The sequence below is a fragment of the Montipora capricornis genome, chromosome 3 (genome assembly GCF_036669925.1).
Source record: "Montipora capricornis isolate CH-2021 chromosome 3, ASM3666992v2, whole genome shotgun sequence".
Lineage (NCBI taxonomy): Eukaryota > Metazoa > Cnidaria > Anthozoa > Scleractinia > Acroporidae > Montipora > Montipora capricornis.
In genome coordinates, this window is record NC_090885.1 from 63,276,671 (window position 1) to 63,289,313 (window position 12,643).

The 12,643-nt window shown below is 42.2% G+C and overlaps 1 protein-coding gene across 1 annotated transcript; it reads right to left on the bottom strand.

Moving 5' to 3' along the window:
* Positions 1–4,710: 4,710 nt before the first annotated feature.
* On the bottom strand, positions 4,711–11,244 carry LOC138043670 (uncharacterized). Its single transcript, XM_068890048.1, has 5 exons — positions 10,841–11,244; positions 8,826–8,979; positions 8,394–8,549; positions 6,804–6,905; positions 4,711–5,733 (listed from the first exon to the last, which is right to left on the bottom strand). Exons 1-5 carry the CDS (start codon positions 10,958–10,960, stop codon positions 4,832–4,834), a joined length of 1,434 nt encoding a protein of 477 aa, XP_068746149.1. The 5' UTR covers positions 10,961–11,244; the 3' UTR covers positions 4,711–4,831.
* Between the last annotated feature and the right edge of the window lie 1,399 nt (positions 11,245–12,643).

Genomic DNA, 12,643 nt, shown 5'->3' on the forward strand with positions numbered 1-12,643 from the left:
GCTAAGAAAACATATGCAAATAAACAAATGAACATACAACACTAAAACAAGGAACTCCAATTCGTAAACACAAAGAGCTTCAACATAGACAGCAATAAAAGCAAGGTGACACACGCTAACACCAACCCGGTGTGGCCAACACATCACGCTTGCCGTGGGAGAACAGTTTTGCTGTTCCCAACCCTTGCTTTTATTGCTGTTCAACATAGAGCAGTTTTCAAATGACTGTCGGAAGTGGTTACGCAATTGCGCTTTGCGCTTGCTACGCTTAGTGATTGGTTTAAAAATCTCGCCACAGTTTATCAACCAACAAGGACAGCCATAACTAATCGCGACTTACACGCGCGATTTTCCCCGCGCTTTGGGCAAGTTACATGGAATTATTGGTTCACTGCGCTGTTTGCTCCTGCTGTGATTGGTCGAAGTAATTACTTTGGTCAGTGTTTGGTCTACGACACTCAGTTGAGAACCGCTCTACACCGACCCAAAGAAAGAAAAGGTTGCAAAAAGCGACTTGTTATTAACAAGTTCTATCCGAATACGCTGGTAGGTTTCGAAGAAAGAAAGCCAAAAAACTGAACTTCTGGTTTGAGGGAAAGCATTGGAATTTCTAGCAAATTGTACTGTGGATGTTAAAAAACGCGTGAATATTCATTATTGAGAGACTGTATGGGGATTCATTGCGTATTTGAGGGCATGATGACTGCCAACTCAACTCTTAGCTCTGTTATAATTGTTCATTATGGAGTTAAAACCAAATGCAAATATTCAATTTTTAAAGAAAATATGTTAGGAGTTATTCATGCATTCTTTGGCGTGAGGATGAATTTACAAATCCCTCGTACTTGACTTCCTAGCAAACACTAGGAAATTTCTCGAAAACCTTAAAAAGGTCAGTTGTAAGGGTTACATCATAGAGCAATCACTGTCGTTTACTTCGAGACCTAATTCTTTTGGTATTCTTTTTGTTAAAATTGCCTCTTTTTACCTTTTTCCCCCTGTAAATTGGTTGCTATGGTTAAAAAATGTCAATCACCGTCATACGTCTTCACACTCTTGGATGATCTCTTCGGTGGTACAATAATGAATCAAACCCTCAAATATTAAAAATGTGAAAGGCCACCTTAACTCAGATACAGCGTATCGCAAGGGCCGCACGATTTTAGCAATAGCGGACGTTTTTTCCGTGTTTCCACAGCCTCATCTATACACGAGAGGTAGATGGGAGAATTCTCGACAGTTATGCAAACCCTCGACTGCGTCTCGGGTTTGCACAACTGCCTGAACTGAATTCTCCCAACTCCCTCTCGTGTTTAGATGAGGCTATGGAAACACGGAAAAAGGTCCTCTATTGATTTTATGAAATATTTCCCAAAGATAATTAGACAAATTATGAAGGAAAATGATGGTTTTTTCCTTCTTGATTGAAACAGATTTCCTTGATACACGCTCATATTTCCTACCAGCCAATCAAAACGCGCGTCTGACAACACATAACCAATCCAAATTTGTGTGATGTCACAGCCGTGTTCCATACTCTCATCTTAACACAGCTATTGACCAATGAGAGTGCGCGTACCATCCTAATTATTTTATAAATGTAGATGCTTCTTCCATCTGACTTTACTGTGCTCATAGCTGCAAAAATGGTCACATCAATGGCGAGTGGTAAAGCCCCTGGGATTGATAAAATTCCAATCCATGTTATCAAAGAGTGTTTACCTGCTATCCTGCCATCGTTAACGTCTATTATTAACGCTACCTTTGAGTTTGACACCTTCCCTTTGGCCTGGAAAACAGCTGAAGTGACCCCGATACCGAAGGTTAGAGACCACGACATTCCAAACAATAATAGAGCGATTTCGCTACTCCCTGTCCTTTCTGTCCTTTCTATACGCTCACAATCAGTTTATGTCATATCTACTCTCGAGAGGCCGTTTATCATCCAAACAAAGCGGAAATAAACAGTGGCATTCAACGGAAACATCTGTCATTCAAACAACTGACGAAATCCTAAATGCCATTGATAAAAAGAAACTAACTGCAGTTGTCCTTCTTGATCTAAGCAAAGCTTTCGACAGTATTGACCATCAAATACTTCTTGCTAATTTACAGGACATTGGTGCGTCCAGACCTGTGATAGAATGGTTCGGAAGTTATTTAACCTCACGATACCAATTTGTGCGAATAAATACAACTCTGTCGACCAAACTACCTGTTAGCTCTGGCATTCCACAAGGGAGCATCCTTGGCCCATTACTCTTTAACATTTATGTTAATGACCTTCCTCCTGTGCCAGAAAATTGTTCATCGCAGTGTTACGTCGACGATACCAAACTACTCATGTCACTTCAACTACACGATCAGCACGAAGCGATAGCAAAGATGAGTGAGGACTTGTTAAGTATTTGGAATTGGTGCTTTGGTAATCAGCTTTTACTCAACCCAGATAAAACAAAACTAGTGATATTCGGCAGTCGGCCAATGACTGCTAAGGTTAGCGACTTTAGGCTATTTCTATTGGGGAAGGAACTCGAGCCCGTTAAGGCTGAAAGAGACCTTGGCGTCACATTGGACTCCAATTTGACATATAATGAGCATATTATTTCCATTGTATCCTCATGTATGTCACGATTGGGCCAAATTAACTGCGTTAAGCATATCTTTGATAAACACGCCTTAATTATTATCATAAATACCTTAGTGTTTATCAAATTATTCTATTGCTCTTCTGTTTGGAGTCATGCTACTCAAGCTAATCTGGATAAGCTCCAAGCAGTACAGAATTTCGCTTGTCGCATTTTGTGCGGCGCTAAAAAATTCGATCACATAACTCCTTTGCCAAAAGACTTGCGCTGGTTACCAATCAGGCAACAACTTTATTTTCGTTTTGCTGTTCTGGTTTTTAAGAGCACGACGGGGTGTGCTCCGGAGTATTTGACATCTAAGCTCGTCAGAAGATCCGTCGTCTCGACAAGGAATACTAGAAACTGTCAGCTTTTGAACATACCACTCTTCCGCACTACTACCGGCCAAAGGACCTTTCAATATAGAGCGACCTCTCTGTGGAATGAGTTGCAACCTGCGTTCAAACTTAGCCCATCCGTGACGGAGTTCAAGCGCTTATTCAGGCAAAAGCTTCTTAATGACTTCTTAATGACTGCTTAATGCTTGCTTAAGTTTAGTAACTTTTATCTTCTTTTATCATTGTCATGTAATAATGGATGACACTCCGTGTTTCGGAGACGTCCGAGTTTGGGGTGGTAAAAATGGTATCTCAAGATCAATTGCGATGACTTCTATTAGGCTGATTTAGCAACAGAACGGGAACGTCAGTGGCGACGTCGCGCGCAGCAAAACTACCAACGAGAATTTAGAATAGAGAAGAAAAGAGTGGAGTCTATTCTATTCTGAATTCTTATTGGTGTTTTTTCTGCGCGCGCCGTCGTTCCCTTTCTGTTGCTAAATCAGCCTATTGTGTGCTGCCAAACCGACTGCACTGGCACAGGGCCTCTGGCAGATTCCACGGCGGAATTCACAAGGTGCAGCAAGTTCCGGATTTTTACGTCTAAGTCTGGTTTCCTTAACTCTGTTAGCTCTTTCGTTCTCAAATCTTTCCACTCCTTGTGCACCAGTGTTACACAATCTAAATGGATAATACCCATATAATCTAAATTTAGATCAGTGGGTGCAACCCATCTCAGATGATCATCCGAGTCATCGAAGCATGTAACTCATTAAATATGCGTTTCCTCTTTCACTTCAATTACATGAAGCTCATCCTATACTTAGACATTTTCTCGTCAGGAAAAAAAAAGGAAAAAAAAAGGGAAAAAAGGAATTTTTTTGTTTAAGATGATCGACGGACATGGATGACAAAAAGGTTGAACCTAGTCCGTTAGCCACGCGTAAGGAATCATCGATAACCACCACACCATCGAAGCACGCTGCTGAATGAAAGCGAATTTTTATAATATTTAAATAGAGACCCATTACCAGTATTGAAAGCTAATCGATTTAAGATGGGTGCGTACTTAGAATGGGCGTTTAGACTTAAGTACAGTTTATCAGCACTATTCAAATTGGGTGCTTAGACCTAAATACGGTGCATGCATGGTTGGATGACTCGGATGATCATCTGAGATGGCTTGCACCCACTGATCTAAATTTAGATTATATGGGTATTATCCATTTAGATTGTGTAACACGGGTGCCTTTATTGATCCTTCTCCTCCATTCCTCGCGCCAACTTGCCAGCTGTTCCCAACCATCAACAGGGATCCCTGCCAAATTGATGTCCTTTTTTACCAGATCTTCATACCGAAGTTTCGGTCTGCCTCTTCCTCTTCTTCCTTCTTCAAGCTCTCCGTACAATATTTGTTTCGGCATTCTGTTGTCTTCCATTCTAGCTACGTGGCCAACCCAACGTAGTCTAATTTTCATTAACTGTGATTCTACGGAGGGACACAGGATTTTCTCCAGAACTTCCTGGTTTGAAACCTTGTCCTTGTAGCTGATTCCTGCAATTTTACGTAAGCATTTTTGTTGGAATGTACTTAGTTTATAATTCTGTAATGTAAAATTGACGAGCCAATAAGGTATGTATGTATGTATGGCCAGCTCGGCTTTCCCATGGTTAGAGACTGTACTCGCGAGTCCCGTGAGCACGCTCAGAAACGACTGAAACGACTCAAAACCCCAAGAACATCATTCCACATTGCAATTTTATTCAAACAAGCAAAACAAGAAAGACAAACTGATCGTGACAGTTGCTCAAAACGATTAATTATAGCCGCGGCGGGTTGTATGATCATACTAACTGGCACACTAGTTATTTGAACCAAATAGACGTTTGCCCTGTTTTTCCATAGTTGTTGGCAGTGTACCACCCACGATGAGTGTAATGAGGTGACCCGCCGGGAACATCCGGAGCGAAATCCGTTGGAGTGCAGCCACTACAGGGATTTCGTCCCGACCCTGAATGAACACTTGGGAAAAAGGGGCCTTTGTCAAATGCTGCAAATGGTGCGTTCTTGTTGTTGAAACCATACCCGGTCGGATAAGAATCACCCCAAGTAACCCCAAGAGCCTCTGCCAGACCGAATCTCAGGTAGGTCCCACTTTCTCCTTTTACGGCTTCAACAATGAATTCTTGGACGTGCATACGACCCTTCTGTCCGCCATTATAGCGGTTATGGTTTTTGAATGTAATGTTGAAGGGGTTGTTCTTAAGAAAAATCCTGTACACGTAAGCATACTGTTCGATGCCCCCTGAGGCTGGGTTGTTTCCTCCGGCCATGATCATATAATTTGCGTTAATAGCCATTTTTAAAGCTCCGTGCGGTAGATTAATAAGGCCATTTAAGGATCTGCGTTTGTTGGGAAGCCACGCGAAACCAAAGGGATTATTCATGTTGGGGATGCCTTTGTTATTAGCATGCGTTCCAGTTGTAGAAACGTAGCCATAACTCGCTAGCATCCATCCTCCGCCTGCAAACTTCATGTCACAGAACGTCTCAGCCGATGCTGTTTCACCAGGGGGCTGGATCCAGTACATGCCGCTGCCCACGCTATCGCCGGCGTCTAGAATTGCCTGGGCGTTTGGTGCGGGATTCTCTTTGCTTCCAAGTCTCACTCTCTGACAATGTTCACCTCCATAAGGAGATGGGCAACTGCAGAGATTTACGCCATTGCAAGTACCACCGTTTTGACATGGTTTTTCTGCACACATGCCTACAAAGGAAAAAAGCTGCACTTTTATGAACCTTTCCATTGCTTAGCATCGCGCGTTTTTTTCCCACCGAAGATTTCGATCGGTGGCTTAAACTCAGCCCAACCTCCTTTTTCCCGCTCAAACTCGAAGGCCGGACTAAGAGAATGGAAGATCTCCTTTTCTACTTTAAGGTTAAGGAGGTCATGAACTGCACTGTCAACTGTGATCGGTTATCCTGTGTCACTTTTCCGGCAGTTCATGACAAGCCTCCATACTCGTAACAGCCTACGTATGAATACTACAGTCAAGTTTCAAAAATAAGCCAGGCATCATGCGGATAGCGTCTGTCTAATTAGAGATAATGATACTGTAACCATCCCTTGAGAAGACTGATTTGCTCTATCCAGTGTTCTTTGACTTTTGCCAACCGTGCGCGAGATATTAGGGACTTTTAAATCGAGTGCAAATTTTCCCTTCTGAGCGTGCGCACTTTGAAAAATGTCGGCCTCCAAACCTTATGTGCATGCGGAAAACTCGTACTCGTCGTTTTTCGGCGACTTTTTTGTGGCTGGCGGCCCTTTTCTTTTCCTCTTTGGATTGCAGGTGTGGAGTACTTTCTGTAAACCAAGATCATATTCGCGAATGCATTGACAGAGATGTTTAATGTCAACCCCGGTGAATGAAATGAATAGGTTATTTTTCGATGTTGACTCGGGGATACTCGGAAGAATCCGAGTGCTCCTTCGGAGGCGTCGAACCGACGGCCTTTCGATTACCAATTCGGAAGCTCTACCACTGAGCTATAATTTTTTTTTTTCCGTACAATCGCAATTTTTTTTCCATTTAGATAATTTAGATCCCGGCTAGCAATGAGGCGGGACAATCGCGACATTCACCTAGTTAATGGCCTGGCTCCCAAAAGTCTCCTGTAGCTCAGTATAATAGGAAGGTCGTAGGTTCTACTCCTGCCATGGAGCGCTCGGATTTCGTTCGAGTATCCTCGAGTCAACATGGAAAAATAAATATATTTAATACAAGATCACTTGTAACCGGAGCTTCTCGTTCTGGCGTTACATTAGGTTTTACTCACTCCTTTGGCAGAAAGCTCCGGTGAATCCTGCAGGACAAGAGCACCAAGCAGCAAATCTTCCAGCGCATTTACCTCCGTTGCGACAGAAAGTATCTTTACACACTGAAAAGATAAAGGTGAAATTTCACTCCCAAGTTAATTAGGCTGTATTACTTTTTCCGGAAACTGTCCAAGCGCGCTCCAACAGACAAATTGCCAGTGCTTATAACCCCCTATTCGCTTTGTATGATATTGTGAACACATTGTGACATTCCTTAACTTGCGTCAGCAATGTTTCTATTGAACACCCGAGATGCACAACGAATCAGTTTCTACGGTGCATCACTGACCTAGTGCTTTAAAAGTAAAAAAAATAAGTCAAGGATATTTTTGGCTTTGATGTAGGTCCACCAGTTATCATCCCTCTGTGGAACCCTCGAGAAAAAGGCGAGTTCGTCTAGCCAGTTGTGGAATTGTTTGCAGCGAACCTGCCCGGGTTAATTCAATCTCGACACCAGGCTGAGGGAGAGGAGAGCTCTGGGGAACCCTGAAACAAAGCCTGAAACAAAGCGTGAAGACCAATGAAAAGCGTCTGTAATTGGTGCATTCATGTTAGCGCGAGGAGTGAGCAGGCGCCATAATGTTCAAATAGCCAATTTTTGGCTATAAAAACCCTACGGCGCGTCTTCTCCTACATGGAGTTTCCCAGAGCCTCGGGTCATGCGCAGACAAGATCTGAGGCTCTGGTGACGAGAATAGGGTTAATTAAGAGGGTTGGACAAATTGTCTGTCCTGCGCCATTGTGTCGAACATCAAGTACGCGAAAAAATGGCCTAAAATGGCTTATTCTGGGAGAACGCCTCGAATAAAAATCCTAGCTGAATGATGAAACGGAGGACAATTTAGCGAAACTGGGCATGACCTTTCCTACTTTTTTGTCAGTTCTACGAAACTGACTGATTTGCCACTGTAATCAAATCATTATTTCTTTCCACACAGAGCATCTCCCAATTTCTGTTCTAAATTTCTATATTGAAGTTATCTGTTAATTCGTTATCTATTTATCTCTTTCCTGAGGCTCTTTCTTCGCTGTTTATTAGCAGTGGCCAGGGCGGACTGCGTACATCTACAACAACGCTTTTTAAGAATCAAAGCAATCGAATCCAGTTGCCATGTCCATAGGCCATTTTACAGTTGTGTGCTCAGTGACTTAGCCTATAAATTGTTCCGAGGCTGCCGTTGACGTTGCATTGATGCAGACCTCACTGCTTTTATCACATAAATTGTGTTCTTGTAATTCTACTTAGTCTAGTTTAACATTAGATAAGCACAAAGGTTTGTGTCATAGCTGGGTCACCTGCAGCCTCGCTTCCATTCTTAGGCCAGGTAACCTAGCTACAACAGTAAAATGGTTTGTTGGATCATTTTCTTCCTTCTCATTATTTTCGCTATAACGAACAGCTTGGTCTTTCAGTTAAAGAAAGTTAAAGAGACTCCAGGAAGATAATATCTCCTTCCAAGCGATAGCTTAAAATTTGACTGAAAAAAAGTGCAAAGTACCCGGAGTGGCATGTATGGTAACGAGGCACCATGGCAAACCAGTCAACTCACCATTGCACTGCTTGAGACGGCAGTACTTGACAAAAGCCTCCTTTGTTTCGTTGCATTCCTTAGCTGTTGCATTCAGGTCACAATTGATCTTCTGGGAAAATATTGAGCAGCTTTCCAATACTTCTTCCGTTTTCTCAAAACATTGCAGGCATGACGCTAAAGATAATGTCAGCAAAGTTAAAATTCGAAAACCTTTCCATTCAAAAGAATGATTTTCGTCCTTGTTCCCTGTTGATTTGGTAAGAATGTTCGGCCAAGGGTTTCGTCTTTTGTTAAAACGAGAATTTTGTTGCCTTTTCATAAAGAGATAGTTGCGTGACAAAACTACAAGCAAGGGCTAACGCTCACATGGTTCATTTGGGGTAGAAAACTAGCACTTCACGATTTTTAAGTCTGTACAAGCAAAATTGTCCGGCAAACGTAACAACAAACCTTTTGCGCTGTGAGTTTCACACAGCTTTTTCGCGTGCTCAAGATACTTATCACAGATGTCGTAATGGTTGACCGAGAATTGTTTCTCATTTGATGTCCTGCATTTTCCGGATTGCACATAAGCTTCTTTCAAACAGTCCTCGTACGTCAAGTACTAAAACATAAATAACATATTGTGAATAACTAGTAAGTGTTGGCATGCAATGGTTACGCGATATACTTTTTGCCCCTGTTGACCGGAATTCCAGCTTCTGTCCCTCTGTTTGGTAAGCGTGTAAATTTATCCCTGTGATCAAACCGGTCTTTCCCGGTGAGGAACGGCTTCTTATTCGGCAGGTCTTTTCTGCGGGTAACAGGTAACGAGTAACGATAACAGGTAACGGGTGGCGGGTAACAGGTAACAATCTGTGCCCGCGTAATGGGTACCGAGTTTTGCGATTCCTTGCTTCACTGAAAGCACCTGTGGGTCGAAAAGTCTGAAGAAAAACGGCTCTTTTGCAAAAGTTCAGTTGCTTTTATTGGGAGTCATCTCGAAGACTTTTTTGACCTTTTTTTTGTTGGGTATTGAGTACTAACCCTAAACCTGAAAAGACATGCTGCTCGCAGGGTAGAAAATCATTGAAGCGTGACTAGGGGGCAAAGCGTCCTTTTTCCATAAAAATCATTCAAAGGATACGTGCCCTGTAATAGGCGCGGTAACATATTTTGAACCGATTTTCTCATTTCTAGGAAAATGAATGGATTCAGACCTAAAGATTTTTTTTTTTCAGGAAATGCGGTTAAAACCTTCCGGCCGAGCGACTTTATCTAAAAACGAGGCCCTACACGGTCGAGGGAGATGACATCAAAGTGAAAAGGTTAAAACGTGACTGTTGCAAAAAGCTGTGTTGTGTTTCACAAGCTTGGCAGCGCCTCAAAGCAACAGATCAGTTACGAATACTACTAAAGGTCGAGGGCAACTTTTATCAGCTCAATACATGCACGCCTTACTTATGAATGTTGGAAGTTATTCGTCCCTACACTCATAGCGCAATGTTCTCCTTTCTGGAAAAGGATTTTAATTATATATATATAATTCTGTGGAGATTTGAAAAGATTTGCCTTTCAACGCAGCTTCTTCTGCTCGCGATTTGAGCTAATTTTAAAACTGTCCGATTTCTAAGAAAACGCCTTAAACCGAATGTTATTGACCATTTATAGAGGAACGCTTGACATGAGAAAGCATTTTATACAGGAACGCGAAAATACTCAAATGCTGTTTCTAAGAATTAGATATTAGTGATTGCGGAGAAAATAGAAGGACAGTTAAAGGTGAAGTAGCCTGCGAAGGCAGACGTATTTCTGGCGGTCGTTTCGGGGGAGAGAAACGACTGCCGAAAATACGTCTGCGTTCGCAGGCTAAAGGTGAAGGCAATGAACTGAAGTCGGCTAAAATCGCACCCTGATGGGAACATTGAAGAATCTTAGAACTAAAGTCCGACATATCGGAAGAATCAGAAAAATAGAAAAATCTTGGAACTGAATCGTATGAATCGTAGAATCGGAAAAAAAACAGGAGAATCTTATATCCGAGTTGGATAATCGGAGGACTTCGATTTAGCCATTATGGCACCCTAATGTGCAACACCCCAAAAACCTCTCATCGATCAGGGACGCAAAGTGATGTTAAATTCTTTAACCAATTTAATGCCAAACTTAACGGTGCTCGAAGTCTTTCAATAAAGGAATAGACCGTTCTCTGATTGCTCAATTTTACTTTACCTTACTGGTGTCAGTTGTTCAAAAGGTGGCTAACGCTGTCCACCGAATAAATCACCATACAGCAGATAAACACTAGCAAAATCAATTGAGTTATCCAGTGGGTAGCACTATCGATCCACCCTTCAAACAATTGGGGCCTGGTCACCAGCAGCACAAGTTTAACAATTATCTACCGTAACAAAACACAATGGCTTCGACCAGGTGAATGCGTGCTTGTAAAGCAGACGTAATAATCACTACTCCAAGCAGCTTACCTCTCCACATTTTCCCTCTCTTTTTATCAAGTAGCTTTGATCGGCCAGAGAGAACCCAACAGACCAGAGGCTTGACGCGATGAAACAAGTGAAAACAAGCGATGCTAAAGTTCTTCTCATTTTGTCAGGCTTAGCTTCTAACGCGCACAACTAGACACTAGAGACGACTCATTGCGGAAATGCGATTACTTGCTTTTTGTGTTCCCTGAATTGTAAATTGATCCTGAACATGCACCAAAACACGTTTTGCACACTTTCGTAGGCTCTCCGCCCAGCAGCGATTTGGTTCTTTACCGGCCGTGTTAAGAAGTTCCTCTTTCTGCTCTTTCAGTATCACGTTTGACCATGGTCAACGGTAGTTACACATTTCTCTGTCGAGTTTGCTTCCCGAGAGAATAAACAATGATTTTTTGTTTTCTGCAAGTGTTGATTGACAAACGAGAACTTGATGTTTTCCATTTAATTTTAAATTACAATTCGCCAAATTTCAAAATAGATTTATCTAACAATTGTTTCATTGAACAGCTTTTCAACCAGCTTCCACTAGTTCAGTTTCAGACTCCGTCTTTCAACGACGTTACACGATCTGTTCAAATAACTGTGTTTATTGAGAGGGAATTAAGCTAGTGTGGAAACTGTTGAAACACTGAAAACAGGCCGGGGGATTAACCTTTTGGGGTTCGGTGAGGAATTAAACTTAAGCGATGCTTTTTTAATTCCAAAAATCAGCGTGTAATTTCACCTGGCTGACTTATTTGCTCTCTCGCATCTTTTAACCTGGGAATTAGTTCAGCTGGATCAATCAGATCACCGTATTAGACAAAGATCCGTTATCGTAATTTTCTCTTTTGCTGATTTTCCTTTGTGAATCAAAATTTTATGCGTTTTTAACAGATAGGGACACTCGCTTATTTTATGCGCTCTTAATGCGCCGATCAAATCGAAAGTTCAAAATCCCCCCCCCCCCCCCCTTCCTTCCGGGGCAAACCCCGGGCATTTGACTATTTCTGTGCCAGGGTGGGGAAAATTGAACCGGAAGTGTCAGGTTTCAAATACTTTTTTTTAGGGCGCCGAAGTCGCTAACATCTATAAAACACATGTTTGGAGGAGATGGAAGAGTTAAAAGGAAGAGATGTAGCATTTGTGAGCGATTGGCTTACAAAAAAGGTCTTGAAAAAGTCTTTATTAAAGACGGCAGGAGCCGACGACGATTGTTCTTTAGTGGGGAATGACAGACAAATCCGACGATAGGGTAGGGTATTTGAACACCATTTTTGCCCGAGGGGTCAGGAATTTGAACGATCCAATCTTCAAAAGTTCAAATGCCCGGGCTATGCCCTGGAAGGGTGGGGGGGGGGGGGGGGAATGTTGAAGTTTTGAGTTGATCGGCGCATAAGATGCTCATATTCTTCAGCCCGCTCTTTTTGCTGGTCAGGCATGAGATGATCTTTGTGTTCAACCAATCTTTTTCGGTTAGCATGTTGAATGCGATGTCTAAGTATAAGGAGGCCCCAAAAGGTTTTCCATAGGAAAGAGTGGGTGTTCAGCGGAAAGAGATTACAACTCTGTCGGCGATCCTTTCAGTTGGACAGTTGACGCTTTGATACTTTGTCTTACCTTATCAGGCAATTTTTTGAGAGTGTTTGCTTTTATTCACATTTGAGGCCTGTTGCAGGCCGGATTCAAAATCTGCTCAGTGGTATCCTTGCATGACTCGAGAACAAGGTAACTATAAATTGTTACTTCATAACTCCTAAGTTAATGACGTTAATAGTACTGAACAAAGGGAGCTAATGAAGGATC

Bases quoted from the DNA above. Each gene is read 5' to 3' on its own strand.
- LOC138043670 (XM_068890048.1), bottom strand. From the start codon at position 10,960: ATGAGAAGAACTTTAGCATCGCTTGTTTTCACTTGTTTCATCGCGTCA. The intron at 8,980-10,840 runs GTAAGCTGCTTG...TTTATGTTTTAG, and splicing joins GAGAGGGAAAATGTGGAGAG to TACTTGACGTACGAGGACTG. The intron at 6,906-8,393 runs GTGAGTTGACTG...TTATCTTTTCAG, and splicing joins CCGTCTCAAGCAGTGCAATG to TGTGTAAAGATACTTTCTGT.